The 23,316-nt window shown below is 45.4% G+C and overlaps 1 protein-coding gene across 1 annotated transcript; it reads left to right on the forward strand.

Moving 5' to 3' along the window:
* The first annotated feature begins 6,351 nt into the window (after window positions 1-6,351).
* INAFM2 (InaF motif containing 2) lies at window positions 6,352-12,641 on the forward strand. Its single transcript, XM_060273363.1, has one exon. It carries the CDS (start codon window positions 6,847-6,849, stop codon window positions 7,198-7,200), a length of 354 nt encoding a protein of 117 aa, XP_060129346.1. The 5' UTR covers window positions 6,352-6,846; the 3' UTR covers window positions 7,201-12,641.
* The last annotated feature ends 10,675 nt before the right edge of the window (window positions 12,642-23,316 follow it).

Below are 23,316 nucleotides of genomic sequence, written 5' to 3' on the forward strand. Positions count from 1 at the left end.
AAGCTAGCCTGCTCTACAATGGGAACAGTTAAATTTGTGGCCTTTGGGCTAAACAAATATGTCCCAGCCCCTGGCTTACAACAACAGATTAAAAATGGATCAAATCTTCCATCCGACATAGGAAATTTAGCACATAAGCAAAACAACAATCCCAAGACACCAGATAAAAACAGCTTAAAAATAAGGAACCACACTGCTATAACTCAACTAGTCAGCCGATCAAAAGCCTGCCAGAATAAAATCAATAAGACAGTGGAAGGTCGGAAGGGAAGGGTCAGGCTGCCCTTCCAAGGTGGGGAGAGCCATAATTTAGACACAGAAACAGCCCTTTTCCAAATCCCAGCAAGTCACAACTCCCATCACTGCTGGGATGCAGACATGAGCCTCCTCTGCAGATCACAAAACAAAACAAAACAAAACAGGCAGGCATATATGACAGAAGACATCACTCATGTTTCCTTGGTCTAAAGTTCGGCCAACACTCTAAACTGTACCCGGAAACAGAATGGATGCTGGCATAGCTGGGTCAAGCGAAGGACTTAGAAGCTAGGAACTCAGAGCCAGAAGCAAAGAATAAAACCAGGAGCAGAAACATACAACACACCAGGCCTCAGGTAGAACTCGATGCTCGAGAAAATCACCTCTGAGACAGGAAGCTCCCTGTGTAGGAGACAATAGAGAACCTGGAAGGATCTTTACACAGTTACTGAAGTCATGTACAGGGCTGTAGCGAACAGTTCCCAACAGATGACAGAGCAGTTGTTTTAAATTAGATCTCATTTGCTGCCACTTGGAGAGCACACTGCAGTAATCCAAAGTGATTACAGGGTGCCACTACCGAGAAGGCCTTCTGGCGGTTCCCTCGCTGCGAGAAGCCAAGTTACAGGGAACCAGGCAGAGGGCCTTCTCGGTAGTGGCGCCCACCCTGTGCAACACCCTCTCACCAGATGTCAAAGAGAAAAACAACAACCAGACTTTTAGAAGACATCTGAAGGCAGCCCTGTTTAGGGAAGCTTTTAATGTTTAATAAATTATTGTATTTTAATGTTCTATTGGAAGCCGCCCAGAGTGGCTGGGGAAACCCAGCCAGATGGGCGGGGTATAAATAATTTTATTTATTTATTTATTATTATATGTAACTAAGCCATGCCCCATTTTGACCTTTGGGTGGGCTTCTTTCCCTTGTACTGCGTCTTGTATAAAATCCATTGGTCTTGATGACGCCCTAGGGCTGGTGCACTCTCTCCCTCTCTCGTTTTTGCTGCAACAGACTGACCTGGCCAGGACAGGAGCTTGAAATATGCTGGGTTAGTGATGCCAGGTCTTGAAGAATTAAGCACAAGCCCTGCTCCTTATAACTTTTCATGGAGGGTACTGGCAGTCTGAAGCACAATCAGGGCCACTCTCTGGGCCCAGCCCTCAATGTCAAGCCACTATAGGGGTAACCGTGCCCCTGACATCTGTGAACTGAGTGCAGATGTCTTGTGAGATTGCCTTACCCCATATATGCCCACTTGACTACTCTGATCTACAGAACTGGCACAGTCACAGGTGCCACATGATACTTGCAGCACCCACATTTTGGAACTCCCTGCCTTTTGACATCAGACAGATTCAATTTACCCATTCCCAGCCTCTTGTCTACAACCCATGTCCCCCAGATCTGCGTAGGAGAAAGGTTAATTGTGCCCATCATCACCCACATGGTACCTTAGAGCTGCTGTAGGATAAACAAAGCTATTTTCAAAGCACATCTCCTTATCCAACTGAGTATATCTCAAAGAGGTATCAATAAAAGCACACATCCATTGATTTGCTGACAGCAAAGAGAAAAGCCAAAGCCCAACTGCCAGGGCAGTAGCCAGACATCTTAAGTCATTGATCCAGCTCTCCACCCTACAAGTTCTAAGGAAAACATCCTAGATCTAAATCTCTGATTTCTGAAGTCTCTTTTTCTTTACCTTTTTTATATAAAAAAAGAACTAGAGGCTGATTCTCAGATGCTTTTTCTGTGTCACAGTTCCAGGGGTTCCAACAAACTCAGAGGGTGCTGCAGAAGCAGTTGAAACAAGAAAGTCACTGGCACCTCTCAACAAGGAAGAGGGATCTGTTTCAACACTTTCAGCAGGGAAATTTTGGGTCCCAAATTGCCTGGAGAAACAAATGGAGAACACCCAGAACACAGGAGATCAGAGAGGAGATGGGCGAATAAGTAATTAAATTAAATTAAATACCGCTGACAGTGACAAAATAGAGGGGGTCCTCTGGGGGCCATGAAAAACCTTAGGGGGGATGTAAGGCCCACAGCATAGCTGCCAAGTTTTCCCTTTTCTCGCGAGGAAGCCTATTCAGCATAATGGAAAATCCCTTTAAAAAAGGGATAACTTGGCAGCTATGGCCCACAGGCCACATTAGGCACCCCTAATGTATTGTATGACGAAAATACTATCACCATACCGAATCTCTCACCGCTGACAGCCATGCTCATAGCCCAGCATCCTCATATATGCCTGATCCACTTTATTTCTTTAGGTTTCCCAGCAGCTGCTGGGCAACAGCAGAGCCTTTTAATGAGCAGTGCAATTTGGAAACCAATAATTTCATATCCTGCTGGAGCTCCGATCAGCTGTTACCATATTGCAGAATAGCTGCATCTGTGACTGTGCTGCTCTTTCTCTTCCATTCAATAGCATTGCCCACTTAAGACAGATTTGCTGGGCTCCTGGGAACCGGAAGACCAATTCCCATTTAATAAGGATTTCCTTCACCAATAGCCAGCCAGAACACAAAGATGGGGAGTGTGTGTGTGTGTGTGTGTGTGTGTGTGTGTGAGAGAGAGAGAGAGAGAGAGAGAGAGAGAGAGAGAGAGAGAGAGAGAGAGAGAGAGATCTACAAGACAAGAAGGAAAATGTTGGAGGCTGAACATACGTAGGATTGTTATTCAAATAACGAGAATCTTAATACAGTAGTGGGGAAATTCCCCCTGCCCATTATTATTACACTAATTTTTCATCCTATTTTCCTTAACATGAATGTGTGTTTAGGGTGTGTGTGTGTGTGTGTGTGTGTGTGTATTCACTTCCCCTTATGCATTTGTTTCTGGATTTTAATATGGAGGGGAAATAACATCCTGACAACAAGAACTGTTCTGTTTTAGTCAGCCAGCAATCCAAGCCTATAATGGCAAATGAGCCACCCACAACTATGAAGTTGTGTGAAGCTGCAAAGCTACATCTTCAGGACAGAGTGGCAATAACTAATTAAGGTGGCATACAGATTAGTCATTATGGATGGTATTCAATTAATGGGCCTAACTTAGTCATGTTCATTCATTTTAGTGGAACTATTCTGTGTAAAAATTAGTTTAATGCCACCATATGGCTGCCACCCTGTGCGCAGTTACCTGGGAGTAAACCTCAGTGAGCTTAATGCAGTTTACATCTGAGCAGACATGCATTGGCTTGGGTGACATAAAGCTCCTCCATTGTGATACGGGACCAAGGTGACTGAAAACATAAGGCTGTTCTTTAGAATGAGAGGTGTTAAGCAGCTATAATGGAAGATGCTCAAAAGGCCCGTTTCCAAAACATGCTTTGCTGGAGCAGGTGTTGCCAAAGTTGTGCCCAGGGGCACACATAGGCTTCCTCTGGTGCCCACAGGGTCTTCTTCTCCCATTGAAATTAGACTTGAAATGTGCATTCTGTTGTAGCCTATGGAACAGTTTGGTGTGTGATGCCCACAAGATTTGCAAATGGGCCCATAAAGGTTGGTAATACCTGTATAAACAGAGGGTCACTTTGAGAAATGGCATGAACTGGAAGCCCAGGGTCCCACCTCACCTGTAAAAGGGAACTGGTAGCCATTCACATGTCAAGGGCCTCTCTTTAAATATGCTGTCCCCTTGCATTTGAGTTGACAATTCGGAAGCATAGCTGCCAAGTTATCCCTTTTTTAAAGGGATTTTCCCTTATGCTGAATAGGCTTCCTCGCGAGAAAAGGGAAAACTTGGCAGCTATGTTCGGAAGTCAGAGGGCTTGATTAGAATTTAGGGCCACTAGTTGCTGACATGTGATTTGTTGTTGTTGTTTAGTCATTTAGTCGTGTCCGACTCTTCGTGACCCCATGGACCATAGCACGCCAGGCACTCCTGTCTTGCACTGCCTCCTGCAGTTTGGTCAAACTCATGCTCGTAGCTTCGAGAACACTGTCCAACCATCTCGTCCTCTGTTCGTCCCCTTCTCCTAGTGCCCTCAATCTTTCCCAACATCAGTGTCTTTTCCAGGGAGTCTTCTCTTCTCATGAGGTGGCCAAAGTATTGGAGTCTCAGTTTCACGATCTGCCCTTCCAGTGAGCACTCAGGGCTGATTTCCTTCAGAATGGATAGGTTTGATCTTCTTACAGTCCATGGGACTCTCAAGAGTCTCCTCCAGCACCAGACATGTGATACATGGAGCATTTATGTAAATAAAGGTCCCTGAACTTATTTCAGCCATTTGCTTATACATGTTCAAAAGCCAAATCAATTATTTGAAGTGATAAGAATGTGGAATTTCCCACTACAAGACCAGCTCTTGACTTGTCCTTCTTTCAGTTGAAGGTGTGTGCTGTTGTACAGAACAGCAAGCTCCCCTGTTACCTTTGATGGGTAGAGTTCACTGCTCCAGAGAAAGCCAAACACACAGCAGCCTATCACAGACTCAAGCAAGCAAGAGGACGTAGATGATACCCACCTGAATTAATGTATAGCTATTTGCCTGTCATATTAAAAAAAGAGGAAATACAGAACCATTCCTTTCCTATACCTTCAGATAGAACAAATTACGGTAGATTCATATCACAGAACAGTTTTCTTATTATTAAAAAAAAGATTTAAAACAGTTTGAAATGTTATATTGTAATTGAACTTCTGCAAATCCATTTAGGACTTTTGAGTGATTGAGGTGTATGAACACTGCATTTCAAAGATGTTTCAGCAGTCCTTTTTCTATCTAGACATTTCATCAATTTATTGGATGTTAGCATTTGTGCAACATTTCAAACTTTTGTCACATACTTATACTTTAAGACTGTGAATTTAGCCAGCCAGCAGATCAGAGATCAAATGGTCCTAATAAAATGGTATACTGTCATTCATTTACCCACCTCATTTAGTATTTTGATCCAATATGCCTATATTAAAGGGCAGTTCTGTCACATATGTATAAAATCAGCAGAGGGATTATTACATCCCAATCCTTTCTTCTCAACATGTCATATTGGCACATCACTGCATTAAGAGTCAAATGGCAGTAACAGAGCATCTTAAGGTGACTTCATTCTAACAGTCCTGTTCTTAAAATCTCTGTTTTGAACGTTTGGAACCATTGAGCACTTTTCTAGCTTCTTCCCCCTCAATTCCTTGCTCCCATGAAACAAAAATACAAAATGTTGGATTTCTAACCAAGATCACACACGCCTTCCAGATGCCAATCAAGAGGCTAATCAGACTTTCTGCCAAAGTCATTTGTGTGTACTAGAATCTCTAATAGACACACCAGCATCCTGGGCAGGGCAGATTAGATTTCTAGAGGCAGGAAAGCGTTTTTCAAACGGTCAATTTGCAGTGTCCAGACTCCAGGTGCTCACATATTGGTACAAAGCCCCCCCCCCCAATGGCTAGATAGATTGAAAAAGCGGCTTTCTTGGCTTCTTTTGCTATGTGAGAAATGGGAGCTATGAGACTCACAAATGTTGTCCACAGTGAGATGAACGGGCCCCCAAACTAGTTCAGGAGTTCTTCCCGGACAAAATCCGGGAGTCCCCATGTTGTCTTCCATACCTGTCACTTCGGGATCACTGACGGGCGCCTCAATATTTGACCATTCCCACACGCCCGCACACTAATATCAGCTAGAGGAGGGATTAGGGAAAACTAGTGTCTGAAGCGGACCTCTCTCTCGAATGGCTTAGGACTTTAGAGCGACTTTCAGCAATGCAGGGACATTCGGAAGGAAGTCCCATTTCATTCAATGCGACTCCCCCCACCCCACCAGCCTCAATAGCCAAAGATTGCAAATTTGTTTAGCCGGATCGCAGCTTTGCGTGTGTACCTTTCGTTTCCTGTCTCTCTCTCTCTCTCTCCCCCCCCCCCCAGCGCGACCCTACCGCATGTACTCGGAAGTACGTAGTGACTCCATTAAATGAGCCTTACTCCCAGGGAAAAGGGAGTTGGGATCGCAGCCCCCCGAGTCGCTCCCCCTCCCAATATGTGATCCGCCGGAGCTGTTCCCCCCTCCCCCTGCCTGGACGGAGGGGGCGGCGCCCCCTGGCCTGCTGCCAGTGCAGAGCCGCGGCGGGCCGGTGGTCCTCCTGCTCTTGCATTGCCTTTTTAAGGCGCCACAGCATCCGCTCCCACCTCCGTCGGCGCTCGCTCCGCGTTGCCCCTTTAATACCCGCTGCCTGCACAGCCCGGCCGCTGAGCGCCGCCGAGGATTCATCTGCTGCTGCTGCTGCTGCGAAAGAGAGAGAGAAGGAGGCGCGCGCCCCGACAGCAGCATCCTCGCCGCGGGTCGAGGGCTAGCGACGCTGCCTTTCCGCCGACGGGCTTTTCCACCCACGACCGCCTTCCTGCAGCCGGGCGCGTCGCAAGCTCGCCGCCGAGGCCGTCGATCGCCGCCCGCCGCCCGCCTGCGAGGCCCACCCGCTGCAGAAGCAGCAGCAGCAGCAGCGCCTCGTTCTCCTGGCGCCCCGGGGCATGTCGTGATGTGATCGGTGGCGGTGGCGGCGCGTCCCTCGGGGCCCATCCCGCTCGGGAGCCTCAGCAAGACGGAGAGGGCGGTGGAGCAGCGGGCCAAAGGCCGCGCCCCCATGAAGGAGAAGGAGGCGGGGGCGGGCGGGGAGCGGGGCAAGCCGGCCACTTACACCGGGGACAAGAAGGCGCGCATGGCGGCCAAGACCAACAAGAAGTGGGTGCGCCTGGCCACCGTACTGGCCTACGTCCTCTCCGTCTCGCTGGCCGCCATCGTGCTGGCCGTCTACTACAGTCTCATCTGGCAGCCCGTGCGCGGCGGGCCGCACACCCCGCCACAGCCGCCCGGGACGGCCCCCAGCCCCGGCACCGGCCCGCTCGCGCCCGACCCCGGGGAGACCACGAGGCCGCTGAACGGCGGAGGCGCCGCTGCCGTGTCGCCCACGCTGGAGCCCGACGCCTCGGCGCCGTAGGGACTCGATCCGGCCCAGGAGGCCGGAGGCACAACCTTTCTCCCCGCCGCCCCATCCCTCGACCGACCCCACCGTGCTGCACCGACTCCGGCGGAGACAGCGACTGCGGAGTACAGTACAAGGGAAGCCATCCGACCGGGAGCCCCGACGGCCGCTGGAGCAAGCAGGGAGCCTGGACCCCCCCGTCGCCCCGGACTCGAGCGCGCGCTCTCGGCTGTGGACTCGGAAAGGCCGGGAGATGACGGACGTTTCTCCTCCTGTCTTGGCCCTTGGCTTCCCCGCCTCTCTCTCTGGGACTCGAGCAGGGGAAACTGTACCGGTTTTTAGTTTTTACAAATACGCTTTATTAATCCCGAAATAAGTGGGGGGGGGGGAACCACGTGGAATGGAGCTCAGGTATGTCAGCCTATCTGAAATGTATCCCGAGGCATTTCCTTTGTATCCCTGTGCATAAACCTCTTTGTATACAGATCCCATTAGTTAATGCATAGAGAGGACCTATATAATCTATATTCTGTACACACGCGGACAGAGAGAAGGAGCAGGTGCTGAATGGTGTTTAAAGGGCTATTGGGGAAAGCTTCCTTTGCAAGTCACAGCTAATCTGGGGTGGAAAAGGATGCCCAGTTCCTTAAAGCCCTGGGTATAGCACTGCTGATTTGACCCTGTGCTTTATTACTGCTTGCTCAGCACCTCTTTTGTTAAACCATTCTTTTCCAAATTGTAAGCAAGGAAGAGGCATTCCGGTTAATATTTTGCTGTAAACATGCCCGAAAGGAATTCATTCTGTGGTCATATTTCTCCGGCCTCATGGCGATGCTGCTTTTGAGAGTTAACCTTTGGTGTATTTGTTCCTGACCTTTTCCCAGGCCAGTTACATCAGATTTGAGTTTCGTTTAACTTTCCTTCTGTTTCAGCTGTATGCTGTCATTGCTGCCAGTCCTAAATTATTTGACATAAACTGATATTGCTGCTGGCCTGGATGCTGACCTTCCCAATTTGGGTTAACTCTACCCTGCCCACTGCAAATGGTCACACACACACACACACTCAAACCGGCTTCCCAGCAGAGAATGAGAGCAAGTGGAAACAGCTACCCTTTGGTCACGGTTTTTGTCTGGAAATCCCCAAACCATCCTTCTGCCACTTCTGTTCCCCTTGGTTGGTTGCAACTGCTGCTGGGGCTTCCAGAAATAAAACAATTGCATTTTAATGCCATAGGACCATTCCTGTAAGTGCAGACTTCACAATGGTATGAGCGATTCCAGTAGTCTGAGCATTGGAACAGTGAAGCAGCTAACACAACCACATAGAAATATATACCTGTAAATGGCCAAGGTTAGTTTCCCCAGGACCTGACTTGAATCTAGTCTCTTCTCTTGAACCTATGCCAGAGGCCTAATCTTTTATATTTTTAAACTTGTCTGTTAGGGATTTGAAATACATTAGTGTATGAGCTGACAACATTGACGTTTTTGCTGAAGAATCTAATGAGAGCAGAACATGGTTTAAAACCCACTGTAGTGCTTAGACATAGCTGATATTCAGGTTTTTTAAAACATGCATTTTCCCTCCGTAGCTCATAGCGTTTAGTTCTATAGTTGATCGTTTCCATCACTTCGTACAGTACTCTTTTTCCCACAGGCGCATAAATCTTTTTGTCAGGAAAAGCATCTGCACAAAGAATCTTGTAGTCTCTTAAAACTTTATTGCATCGGGTATAATAAACACTTGAGTTTACCCCAGAATATATTAGTCAGAGGTTCCACAAGCCTCTTGTTGATTCCCCCCCCCTGGAAAAGATAAATATGGCTTCCTCTCTGGAACATGTGCATTGCAATGTGTCACACATGTGTATTGTCTGCTGTGGGATGGCAGTTGCTGTGTATATCAGCTAGCTGATCTGTGTTCCTGCAGTGAGTGACAAGGGGATTGATTTTTCCTTCCAAAATTGTAACCCTAAGTTCACTGTGCAGCAGGAGAGGGGAGCTTGGAAGCATGCAATGCAAATCCTATTCATGCCTGCTCAGAAGTAAGCCCCACTGCTTTCACAGTGGGAATTAGTCCCTGGGTAATGGTATGTGTGAGCAGTCTGAACTAGTCTTGAGCACTGGTACCGGTAGCAGCATGCCGGCCCAGGAAACCACTGGACCAGGGTGTTGTGTAGCTGTTCCCTGACTTGCTTTGAACTAAGCAAGCTTGCAAGCTGCCCCCTTCTGATCAGCTGGATCCAGTGGCTGAAGTAGCAAACAAAAAACAAAAAAGAGCAGCCGTGGTTTTTTTTTAAAGCTGAAGATGTAATAGTGAACTGACCACTGATGGATGTGTTGTTTTGGGGAGGCCACAGGCATTTGAATGAAAATACAAGGTTTCCACCTTACCCCCCTTTATTGATTCAAATAAATAGAAAAAAAATGTGCCCTTAGAGGGATTTCCAGTATATTTTTTGATATGTTGTACAGTTAATACTGCTAGTCAGACATTTTGAACACGCAAGGACAAATGTGTGATACTTCTGAGTGATTTACTCTGGGGGAAGAAACGAAATGAAATGTTGGCAAAATTGCTTTGATATTGGGCTGCCAAGCCACTACCGGTAACCTTCTGTAAGGTTGTCACTGAACGTCAGGCTTGAATAGGTTTAAGTTCGAAGTTGTGAACATGCTCTATGTCTATATCTAATTCAGCCATGTAAGCTATGTCTGTATTCAGAAGTTCTGTATATTTTTTAAAAAATATTTTTAAGGTGAAAAAAATACACTGAGAGATTTCTGCCTAAACTCAAATGTTTTTGACTTGTTTTTTTATTTAAAAAAATCACATTCCTTAAGAGAGTATTACCCTTCCCTATTTACTGATGCAGAAAATGGCAAGTAGCCTGTCAGCCTTACCCACCATGGAAAAAATTGCTTCCTCTCTAGATTCTAGATCCTCTTTTAACCAGCTGTTTGGTTTGCATGTTACTCCAGACATGAGGCTGGGGAAATCTGAACATTTATGTGATTTGGAGATGACTGTATGTTGCAGGGGTCAGGAGGAGAAGCGCTACAGTCAAATGGCAGAAAAAAGAACTTTGTGGGCACAGGAACTCCAATTAGCTTTAATTCAGATTAAAGCAAGCCTGGTTTTCTGTGGATTAAGGGCAACCTGTTTGGGACTAGCTTTGCATGTCTTTGATCGTTGAGGGTGCAACTGTAAAAAGTTGAACTGTTTCGTGTGTTATAAAAAAATCCTACATCCAGGCACTCAAAGAAAATGTACAGTTAGCTTGTCGGTTGTTTTGTTTGATGTCTGTTTGCACAGTGGGCCCAATTGTGGCTTCCCAGTGGGCGGGTGCAGAGTGTGGGAAAATGTGTGTCTGATCCCACATACATGACTTTTTACATGCCTGCTGCACGCTACTAACAATTCAGAAGGTGATGTGTGGGAGGGGACCATTGTGGTGGCGATGGTTTTGTGTTGCGGGTAGGATTAGACTATTGTGCCGTTTGGACCTCCGAGTTGGCAGGAACAGACTTGGTGAGAAATGCTGCTTTCTCGATATGTTGATCTGGGATTCATCTCTGCTCACTCTCATCAAATGGGAATGAGTGGGAGAGGAAGGAAGGAAGGAAGAAGACTCATCGCGTGCCAGGATAGTTCAGTATACTTGGAAACTGGGTTTATGGGAAATGTGCATTCCCAAGATCCCATGGCACTTAAGAAATCATTCAGCTTTAAAACATTTTTTTAGAAAAGACTCAATAGGAAGCTGCTGTGGCTGGGACTGCTCTGTGATTGGAGATTCCTCAGAGGCTGTGGGATGTTTGTGGGAAGACGGAAAGGGACTTATGAGCAAACATGTTTTCTTTTTGCAAACAGCTAATGGCTTTCTTAAGTCTGCTGGGTAAAGCAGATGGAAGGGGAAGAGAAGTGAACTAAATTAAATGAGCACTGCTTAATGTTCTCGCCACTTTGTCAGAGAGAACCTAGAATTCCTGTGTTTGGGCATCTTTTCATATACATTCAGAATAAGGCCCTTTCTTGAAAAACTGCCTGCCATATAAGGGCAGCTTCACCCTAAAGTCCTGTCGACTGGCTGTTAACGTGTCAGCAAATTCACTCTTCAAACAGGAGTTGAAAGCTACTTTTGTTTCTGACATTCTAGTGACCAAGTATGCACGACACAGCCACTCTCGTGTGTAGAAAACATCTTGTCTACCCATCACTGCTTGATGATGCACATAAGAGTGCTATAAAGCCGGTCCATTTATTTGCAAAACAGTTCAGGTTGGCGTGGATCATACTGTCATAGAGAAAGTGTAAGCAATCCCATGCTAGGGAGGTAAGAATAGTTTGAAATCGTTGCGACAACCACCTTAAGGGCTGTCCCATGGAAGATGGAGCAAGCTTTCCCCCCCCCTCCTGCTCTGGAGGGTGGGACTCAAACCAATGGCTTCAACTTGCAAGAAAGGAGATTCCGACGAAACACCAGAAAAACTTTCTTTTCAGCAGTGGAAGACCCTTGGAAGGTGGTGGCCTCTCCTTCCTTGGAGGTTTATAAGCAGAGGTAGGACGGCCATTTGCCATGTATGATCTAGTTCAGATTCCTGCATTGCAGAGGGTTGGACTGGCTGACCCTCAGAGACCCTTCCAACTCTACGATTCTATGATTCCTTTCCCCCGAGCTTTTTATTTTGCTGGGGTACTTCTGACAGGCAACACTGACAGCACCCCTTGGACTCATGTGCCCATTTGCCACCTGTTGCATAGGACTGGGCAATGGTGAAGTGGTAAAGCATTTGCCTTGCATGCAGAAGGTTCCAGGTTCTATTCCTGGCCTCTTCAGGTAGGTCTGGGAGTGTTCCCTGTCTGAAATCCTGGAGAACTGCTGCCAATCAGGGTATAGATGATTCTGAGCTAGATGGACCAGTGGTCTTGTTCCTGAGCTGCTGATTGCGGCAGGTGAGGTGTCAATAGTTCAGTCCCTAGGAGGTTGGACCATATCCCCTGGCTGCATCCCAAGTCAACTGACCAAGGTCTTGGTAGGGTATTTGTTCTCAAAACCAGGAACACCGTGAACATTATGGGGGACAGGCAGGTTCCGTCTTTATGCTGACCATAGGAAGCTAGCTGCATGCATTGCACAGCCCATAACAATCCTATTTTGGTTCACAAAATTATAGCCACATGGGTATGATTTTAGGGTAGTTATTAACTATGACACATTGCAAATTCCTTCTTTGTGAGCTTGGCTGCTTTTCTCCCCAAAATACAGCTAAAGAACATAGGGTTGAGATATGTCATGGGAGACTTTCAAGATAATTGCCGTGAATTTCATGGCTGTGTCAGATGATGAAACTGGTTAAATCCTTTGTTGATTCTTTGTAAACATTCCTTGTGAACAGGCGTGTCTTGCTGTCTAGACCTTCTTTTCCTGCCTAGGTTGGTGCTTGGGATGCAGCAGCCCCACTTCAAAGAGTGCAGATGTGCAGAAATTTTTATGTATTTTTGTGTATATATATATACATACACAATATATATATATATATATATATATATATATATATATATATATACATACACAATATATATATATACGGTAAATCCTGGTTTCTTTTTTTTTCTTTTTTAAAGAAATGGTTATTCATGGTTGTTAGGAATCAAGCTGTTTTAATGAGCCCGGGGCATGTCAGAACAATTAATGCTTATTAATTGTTTAACACATCCAGGATTTGCTGACTTTGTTGGAGATTAGCTAACTGTTAGGGACGCAGGTGGCGCTGTGGTCTAAACCACTGAGCCTCTTGGGCTTGCTGATCAGAAGGTCGGCGGTTTGAATCCCCACAGTGGGGTGAGCTCCCGTTGCTCAATCTCAGCTCCTGCCAACCTAGCAGTTTGAAAGCACCCCAAAAAGTGCAAGCAGGTAATAATAATAATAATTTATTATGTATACCCCGCCCATCTGGCTGGGCCTTCCTAGCCACTCTGGGCGGCTTCCAACAGTAATATTAAAATACAACAATTTATTAAACATTAAAAGCTTCCCTAAAAAGGGCTGCCTTCCCGCTCCGGCGGGAAGGTAAACTGCATTTCCGTGCGCTGTTCTGGTTTCGCCAGAAGCAGATTAGTCATGCTGGCCACATGACCCGGAAAAACTGTCTGCTGACAAACGCCAGCTCCCTCGGCCTGTAAAGTGAGATGAGTGCCACAACCCCAGAGTCGTCTGCGACTGGACTTAACTGTCAGGGGTCCTTTACCTTTACCTTTACATTTACCTAGCTAACTGTATCAACTATTACAGCTGCATGGACAATTTAATGGCTCATGAATCTGTGTGCCACTATTTGATGGCCAGAGGATAGGCAGAATGCATGGCTCACAGTTCAGGGATGGGAAACCTGTGGCCCTTCAGATGTGCCCCCCAACTCCCCCCAGCTCTATTTTGTTCCTGAAGCCAGCATAACATGGACAATGGTCAGGAATGATGGGAGTTGTCCTGCAACATCTGGAGGCTCACCGGTTCTCCACCCCTGGTCAAACTGTGTGTCAGCCCTCCCTTGTGTAATGCTTATATGAGTTCCTTTTATATAATTTCCTTTTATATAATGATGCTGTCAGATCTCTTCCACTTGTAATATAGAAACAGGGTTGTGCTAGGGAACATTTGATATTTGGATTTTCAGTACCATAAGAGATCACAAACAATTTTGCAATATGCTGCATTTTCTCTCCCCTGCTCCCCTTTTTTGATAAGCCTCTAAAGCAGTGTTTCTCAATCTTGGGTCCCCAACTGTTGTTGGATCTACATCTCCCATCACTCTTGACTACTGGTCTTGCTAGCTAGGGATGATGGGAATTGTAGTCCAGCAACAGTCCAGATTGAGAAACACTGCTCTAAAGGGTATTGTAACATTAGTGAAAACGTTCACAAAATGTCAGGGTATCATTGTGCAGCAGTCCTGGTGGCATTCCTCCTACATAAAAATATATTGATGGAGTGAGCACTGGGGTGTTAATTTCTAATATGGTAACACTGTTTTTAAAAGATCTAAAGGTTTCACGGTATCATGTAGAAGCACATGCAGAAGAGTTGCTGTTGCTTATCACTAATAATTATGCTACAAACTGCAATAAATGCCAGGAAACTTGTGCAGCTATGTTCTGCACTTCCAGTGTGATAACCACAGGTGAACTCTGGGGAGAGAGCAGTATTTTTTTTAGGTGAAACGATGTGGCAGCTTGTGGGCTTGGCGAATGGGAGATTCCAGGAGCAGGAGCACAGCCTTAAAATGGTCTTGTGGCACATTAATGACACATTAATCGCCGCATAAACTTTATCAGAGCAGAGCCCACTTCATTAGATGCATGCCTGACCGCTGGAAACTGTCGCTGCCGAAAGCCTTAAAAGTTGATGGTCAGGTTGTGTACAACAAATGAGAAACAAGAATATCTGCGGCAGACAGAGTGTTGAATAAAGAGGCAAGATGGAAGTTTGCTAGAAAACTGTCCGACGACTTTAAATGCTCGATAGGCTCATAAGCAAGCAACATTTCCTGGTTCGTAGAACTGCGAGAGCTACCCCTTTAAGGCAGGGGTGGGGGTACCAAATGTGCCCCCCCCCAGGTCGCTCTACTTGGCCCTTAGAACCCTACCCAGGTCATGCCATCTCACTGGTCCTGCTCCTTTCCTGGCTGACATTGGTCCTTGAACTTTCGGTTGCCTAGATGGAGAGCTGTTAATGTGAGTGGTGTAGAAACTTCAGTTTTGTGTGTGGCTAGAATGTCGCCTATTGGATGATGATAAGTCTTGCATCTGTTGCTCCACCCAGTTATCGCTTCTAGCCCTGCCCACCCCTGGCATGCAACCCCGGAAGACTGCCCACAAAGGAATGCGGTCCTCTGGTCGAAAAGGGGCCCCTGCTTCCTACATCAAGGGATAATAATTGCTTGGCCTGACTCTGACCAGGTGTCAGTCAGTTCATTCCCTGCATCAAAACTGGGTTCCATTCAGAGGTGTCGCAAGGTGGGTGCGGTTCTCCCCGGGTACCATCTCCGAGGGGGGTGACAAAATGCTGTGCGGCAGTCAACGGCTGTGAGAGATGCTGTTGCTTTGGCGTGCGCAGGCTTCCCGTTGCCGATATGGTCCATCCGCCGGCTCTCCCTCAGCTTTATGGCAGCCAGCAGGTTCCTCGTTGCAAGACATGCAATCTCCCCCCAAAAAGCTCAATAACTTTGGCTCCCCCCTTGATATAAAGTCAAACCATTGTTACAGGTAAAAAAAAAATTCAATGGGGAGGGTGAGACAAGAAATTTTCCACACCGGGTACCACCTGACCTTGCTCCGCCACAGATCTCATCTGACTGGTGGTATTCCGTGTAACTCTGATTTGCAAAAGCACTGCAATTGTGGATGGAAGCAAATGCCTTACTAAAAGCATCCTTAGCGGTTCAATAATGGGATGCCTGCAGCAGACATGAAGTCCATTGTGTTATATATTATACTGAGCATTGCGTTTCCCTTGGGCCTCGTTGAAGGTTGGGCTGCTCAGCCTTTCTGGGCACCAGTCTCAAGCCTGATACGTTAAGGTATATTGCCCTTGATTTAATGGGTGATGCATCACTTGATGAACTGCTTCTTCCTCTGGAACCTCTGCAGCAAAGGTTGGACTGTGTAAAATAAGGTGGGGTCTTAGTCCAAGATGAGCGTATTAGTGAAGCCTGACTGTTCTAGCGGTTCTAAGCATTTAGAAGCTTGTGAAGGGGCTTTTGGGCTTGGCTTGCAAAGCATGGTGGCCCTGCAGAGGGTCATTGCTACAGATGATCTGTGTCACTGCATGTTGAGCTGTTTGTGTTCTTAACCATATGGATGTTGCGATTTTCTCCATAGCATCACAAAGGTTCAAAGGAGAGGGTGAAAATGGCATGGAGAAAAATCAATCTCCGTAGCATAAGCCTCTGTAGATGAGTGGTTTCCCACATGGTGGCAGTCACCACATGAAGCATTTGAAAGCAGCCTCCAAATGATAGCCATAACATATGAAACAGCTCTTAGATATCAAAGAATCGTAGAATTGTGGAGCTGGAAGAGACCACGGGGGTCATCTAGACCAACCCCCTGCAATGCAGGAATCTTTTTGCCCATGAGGCTCGGACCCATGACCCTGAGATTAAGAGTCACACCTTGTTTTTGGCATGATAAATCAAATTGAAAGGTGCTTTTAAAGGTTTTTAAGGTCTGGTGTGAACAAGTCTGAAGTTGTATTCTCTCTCTCTCTGTCTTTGTTTTGTGTTCTGTTTTTAAAACAGCCACAGCCAAGGAGTTAATTTTTATTTATTTATTTATTTATACATACCCCGCCCATCTGGCTGGGTTTCCCCAGCCACTCTGGGCGACTCCCAACCAAATATCTAGTGCTGCTGTAGTAGATAAAATAACTGTAAGAGCAGAGGTGCAGCAGACATCAGGGGTTCACTGAATTTTCTGAATCTCAGTTTTGTGTTACACAGGTGGCGTGTTACGTTGTAGCAAAATGTTGCAGTGTGCCTTGTTCCTGTTGAAGATCATAGAGCCGGAAGGGACCACAGGGGCCATCTAGTCCAACCCCTTGCGATGCAGGAATCTTTTGCCCAACATGGGGCTCAGACCCATGACCTTGAGATTCAGTCTCATGCTGTACCGACTGAGGATCTATCCATCTATGCCCTTTTTGAGAACACGCCTTTCCACCACCTGGGCTTTGACTCAAATCTTGCAGAAACGCTTCTGTATTTAGATATTTCGGGCAAAATTACTGCAGAGATGTGGCTGCATTTATTTATTTGTGCAGAGTCACTTTTGAATGAGCATTCCAGCAGATGTTTCAAGTCCAATCACCTCTCAAATTATTTAGGGATACCTTTGATCATAATCATTATTTAGCAACTTCCCTTCAGACGCTGCCATTGTGGAGCGAATACGATAGTATTATCGTATGACAATACTATAATTCCTTTAATGGTACCCAGAGTTCTGATGCCTGTCTTTCATGGGTTCACACATGACAACTACAGATGCTCTCCATCAATTGTGCGCAGGGTATAAAAAACTCAGAAATTGTGGCCCGAACCTTTCCTGGTTGCTGCTTCCCGTTTTTGTTCTTTTGCTTTATGCATGCACACATTGGGTTTGACGGGGCATGCATGCATTTGGGTACTCCGTTATGTGTACCAGTACAAAAGGTAAATGTAGAATCAGCCCTGAATATCGAGTGCCTCTGGGACCAGGATGGAGTAGCTGCCGGTGTGAATTGCTGCCAAGCACCTCCTTTTCTTGAAGGCTACATGACAAATGGTGTACGGTGATGATGCCGAACAGAAGCTTTGTGCTGGGTAGCCAGATTTAAATAGCCTCCCCATGTTTTATTTAAGCTCCGTATTCTGTAATTTAAATTCCCTTAATTAAAAGTCTTTATAGCTTCCTTCAGGCTTGCAAGCCAATTTCAGTCAGTTGGGTCCAGGGACGAATCAGTATGGAAAATAATTTTAAGATCTCCTTTCCAATGGAGCACAATGGAATAGCAGTTTAAAAATATAACAGCAGTTAATGCAGCATAAAAGATAGCAAGGACCTAGCTTTTTGACTGAAAATAGGAAGTATTTGATTTTGCTGGGGCCCTTCGTATGTAAGATGGACTGACTAGTAGGTCCAGCAGCAGCGGACTTCTCCTCCAGTGCCCGTCAACTGTATTTATTTAATTTATACAATATCCATTATCTTCCTCTTTGGATGAGCTCCTAATATCACATTTACTTTTTAGCTTATCAGAACTGGAATTCAGACTTCTTTGTTTAATGCTTGTACCCAGCCGTGTTCTAATGAAGCAATGATGGAGTCCTCTGAGCATATACAAAGTATTTTTCACCAATGGTTTGCTGTGGCGAGTCCTGATATATCAGTGGTTCCCAACAGGTGGTCCGGGGACCCCCAGGGGTCCGCGAGCTATGCCAGAGGGGTCCGCAAGATGCTATTAGAATAAAAAATATATTAAATATATTTTGTATGATAACAGATTTTTTGTTTTGGCCGCTTCCTGCATGAGCAGAGTCTAGCACAAAACTAGAATTAGATAGAGGCAGTAGTTCTGCTGTATGCCGTTAGGTGGCGCTTTACAAACACTACTGTTTTGCAAAGAGGCAGCGCGCGCATTCTACTAACACTCACCTCCCCAAGATGCTTTGCGCGCGTCGGCTTCATTTGTGTGCTACTGCGTAGGTACCCTGTCTTCTCCATTCCCCTCCCTCCTCCCTGGCGTGTGCTGCCTCTTTGCAAAACAGTAGTGTTTGTAAACAAGGCATTGTTTTTCGCGGAAGCTACAGCTCGCGTAGTTAAAAATGGACCTTTGGTTAAAAAGTGGTTCGTTAAAACGACAAAGGCCTACAGATGAAGAGGAAGATAATGCATTTGATGTTCAAGCAACTGTAAAAAAACGTATAAATATAAAATATAAAAAGACTCTTAATTTGGCTCTCACTTTTTAATTTTAGGATTAGGAATTAATGGGGGTCCTTGTCACAATAGCGGCTCGATGAGGGGTCCTCGAGAAAATTTTGTTGGGAACCCCTGTGATATATCAAGGATTATTGGGTGGGGTTTGCAGACCAGAGGCTCAAATCCAAAGTGTCTCTTAAGATGAAATACTGCCAACAAATACTGGAGCTTTTTTCTTTTTTCTTTTTTGACAAGGGTATGCATTTATTTTCATATACCGGTACTTACATGTCCTTCCTTCAAGGATTTTGGAGAGAGTTACACAAAGCTTCTAGTAGGGCCATCCAGACACTGCCCAGGGTGAAACCTGCTTAACTTTAACGATTGAAACAGCATTGTCTTCTGCTGGTCATTTCATGGAGGATTTCAGAACTTTATTATTGTGATTTTCTAACTTCTGAAATGTTGGTCATTTTGTTGGAAGATGCTGTTTGATAATTAAAGCATACCTTAAAAAAAATATGCATGTGAAAATGAACTTTCTGGACCATAGAGAGATTTTGAAATTGAATCTTTCAAGCACCCGCGGTTGCAAATTTCTATAGGACTTGACTCCAGTGGCTTGTTCAAGCGCATACTGTGAACTCTTTGTGTTCCCATCACAGAATGGAGTGGCTGGAATGGTGAACGAACAACAGCACTCCACACTACAACACCTTGCTGCAGGTTTTACATGTAAATATTTTGAAGTAGTTATTTGGGAAGGAGCTGGGCGCCATAGGAAAGGAAAACCCACCATTTATCATAGAGTTGTAGACTTGGAAGAGATCCCAAGGGTCTTCTAGTCCATTCTCCAGGAATCTCAGCTATATCATACATGACAAGTGAGCATCCAACCTCTGATGAAAAACCTCTTAAGAAAGGAGAGTCCACATCTTCCCAACAGAGTCTGTTCCACTGTCAAATAGCTCTTGCCATCAGAAAGTTCTCCTGATGTGTAGTCCGAATCTCCTTTCCTTTAGCTTGAATCATGCTGGCAGAAGTTGCATTTTTCCATGTCAAAAGGTGTCATGGTCAATCCCTGGTATCTCAAGGTATTGCTGGGATTGTCCTCCATCTGAAACTCTGGAGAGCTTCTGCCAGCCAGTGTACTGAGCTAGTTGCACCAATGGTCTTCCTTGGTATAAATCACCTTCCTATGTTCCTTCCCATAATCCTGAGCACCAGCTGGATTTCTGCTTGTCATCTCCGAAGGCATAGAATAGCCTTCCCCAGCATGGAGCTCTCCAGATGTTTGGGACTACAACCCTAATGAGACCCATCCGGTACAGCTGTAATATTCACCAGTACCGTATTATGACAGTCAAAGGCCCAAGGCACTGTTAGATTGTTCAATAATAAACCAAGTGCAGGCTAGTATTGGCTGTTCTGCAACATTGCTGTGAACCACCTGAACAGAGATTGCAGACCGTATTTTGAGAATCTTTGCACCAAATGCACTTTGCACTGTCCTGCAATGGTGGATTCTAGGGCAAAGTGAGGAAATTGTCTGGCATTGCTGATTTTGTTGAGGAATACCTGGGATTTTTTTGCTTTAGCCACATCAATGGAGGGGGGAAACTGCAGGATAACAAATCCATGTTGAGTGACCCAGAACTGTTTGTGGAATTTCCAATCCACCCACTTGCAATCTGGATTCAATGCAATGCTTTTTTATTTAATTTTATGTTAAAAAAAGGGTTGTTGTTTACCTTCAAATCTGTTCTTACAGGGACTTAAGAATTCTCCAGCCTGCAATATTGATTTCTTTCACAAGGTAAGTATTGACCTACTGTAATGATTTGTTGGGAGCTGATCATAAATCTCACCATTTCTGAGCAGCCCATGCCAGTAAGGTAGGTTTCCTGGCTGGTACTGTGTTTGTTGCACCCAGGGTACTTCCTGCAGCTTCCCCCTCCTTGCGGAAAGCTTCAAAGAGTGAGGAACAAGAACCTCTGGCTGCCAGCCAATATTGTGAGAGGAAACAGCTACCTCTTGGAGAGAATGACTTTGAGTGGAACCAACTTTCATTGCTCCATTTGAGTTCCAGTTATCTCCAAGGCAGCTTTGCCGTCTCCACAGAAGAGTCCTGGTCGGGATTATCAGTTCATAGCACAATAAGCATGCAGTGTTTGTGTGTGTGTGTGTGTGTGCGTGCGTGCACGTGTGCGTGTGTACGTAGGTTACTTTTCCTTCGAAACAGCAACTTTGAAAGCTGAGGCCAATGTGTTGCTTTATCCATCTTTGAGGGTGCATGTGTGAGGGTGAGAAGACTGTGCCATAGCCAAGTCAGTGCAAGAACTATGCCCTCTGCCTAAAGCACGGCCCAGGAGCACCCACAGAATCAGAGCTGGAGGTGGACTTTTGTAATTCATCTTTCTACTCTGTGCCAGAAATCCAGAGCGTAAGCATCCCTAACAGATGGCTGTCCAGCCTCTGCTTGGAGATCTCCGCCGTGGAAGAGCCCCTTTAGGGAATTGGCTGTTATCATCAAATGATTGCTCCTGGTTCTCACCCAAAGCCTACCCTATTGTCACCTAAGCCCATTAAATCTGTTTCTGCCCTCCGGGGAAGAAGAGAAAGAGTCTTTGCCCTCTTCTATATGAGAGCCTTTCAAGTATTTGAATTATTCTGCCATGTCCTCCCTGCATCTTCCTGGCTGAAGATACCCAGTTCCTTCAACCTGTCCTCCCATGTCTTGTTCTCCACACCACTGAGTCTGACCTACCTGCTGCAATTTGTCCAACCCCACTCGTCTGGATCATCATGCTTGTTTACACTCATCCACAAGCAGACACAGGAATCTGATAAAGGATCCTGGGAAATATCAAGGGGGGTTCCCAATGGTTACATGTCAATAACCAGAAGGCTGGCAAGGAGGAGGAAGGTGCCAGGTGGAGTGGCACATCCAAACCTCTGAAGACCTGCACTGACTAGATCTGAGGTAGCCAGAGTGTGCCAGTCTAGCTAACTCCTTTTTCGACCACCTCCAAGTATTCTAGATATTCGCATATAGGTTATACAGCTATGCAGGGGCTTTTACCATACAATGTTACAAGGAAAGAGCTTTGGCTCAGTGGCAGAGCATCTGCTTTGTATGCACAAGGTCCCAGGTTCCCTCATTACGGGGATAATGTGAATCGGCTCTGAGGCTCCTGAGGAGGGAGCCACTCATTTTGTTTTGCTGAAAAGATGTTCTGGGTGGTGTTCTGTACAGACACAACTATTTCCGGGAATGGAGAACACAGCTGTGTAAACGTCAAGAAGTCAATCTTTGTGTTGAAAACGGTTGTTTACCTGCATTTTAGCAGAATCTTTTATTTGTTCCTAGCAATGTAGCAGTTGCTAATCTCTCAAAATTCTACCCAAGTTTTGAAGCCACAAAACTTTTCTTTACCTCGACCATTTTATTTAATAAAAATAAGCACGGTATTTCTAATCATTTCACTCGCCTCTCAAACATCACATATAAATTCTGGAAAACAAGAATCGGTATCAAGGTTTTTTTTTATATTTAAAAAATGTCAATAAGCAGAGTTAATGCAGACCCTTCAATCGGTACTATTAACAGTGCAGTCTTAGACCGTTTTATTTCCATTAAATTTCCATTTACTCAAGTGCGTTTCCACCGATGGTGTTTGGAGCAGAGTACACATGCTGTTAGCCACAATCCATAGGTATCCTGTAGTTTATTGAGAAATACTGCTGTTTAATGTCTGTTCCTTCAAACCAGCTTCCATCCAACTTGAAAATGTAAGCTGAGGTGTGTCCGTTTGAGGTGGCTGTTGCACATGTGCAGATGACAGCTTCAACGAAGAGACGTTCAGGGGGGTTGCAGGTGCAGGGCAACAAACAAGTATTGCACATTGAGTGAAGATACCTCCCCCCCACCTGCTGTATACAGCAATGTAAAAACACGACTTGGGTGAGTGGGTAGAAATGGCCTTGCTGTGTTAAGCCACTAGTGTGTACATAGCCTTAAACTGATTTAATATCAATTCTCTCTTCAAAGGGAAAACTAGTTTTTAAATGGTAGGGCTGGTGGCAGGGGCGGAGAGAAAGGATCTCTTAAGACAATTCCCAGGGAAAGCCTCAATAGACTGCTATAAAACTGTGCAGATAAGCATAAAGATTCTATACTTGGGAAGGACCAGTGTTTTTGATAAGGTACCACCCCTTAGTGCCTTTTCATACATTACATTGTTTTTTCCTGCCCATATGCTTCTTACTGTTTTGCTGGATTTTACATGATTTCAGTCTTCTGGAACAAAAGGCTGACTAACAGTTCCTCTTCCATAAGTGGAACTTAATGGAGCTTATTACTAGGCTTGAGAATAGCTCTCTATTTTATTTTATTTTTGCCAACGAGGCAACCTAAAATTCAAGTTTTCCACACTGCACTATTAAGATGACTCACAATTATGCTGGAAGAACAACTGGTGGAAATCCTGCTCAAAATTATGTTAAGTGATATATAAACAAATTGATTTACTAACAACCGATACGTACCCAAAGCATTTATGTGTGTTTCAGTCCCACTAAAAATCAATGAGGATTGTGCTTATTTTTCTTTCAGTCATACCATGTCCCTTACATGGTGAAAAGTGGGATATATATATATATATATAT

This window comes from Zootoca vivipara, chromosome 1, assembly GCF_963506605.1.
Source record: "Zootoca vivipara chromosome 1, rZooViv1.1, whole genome shotgun sequence".
Classification (NCBI taxonomy): domain Eukaryota; kingdom Metazoa; phylum Chordata; class Lepidosauria; order Squamata; family Lacertidae; genus Zootoca; species Zootoca vivipara.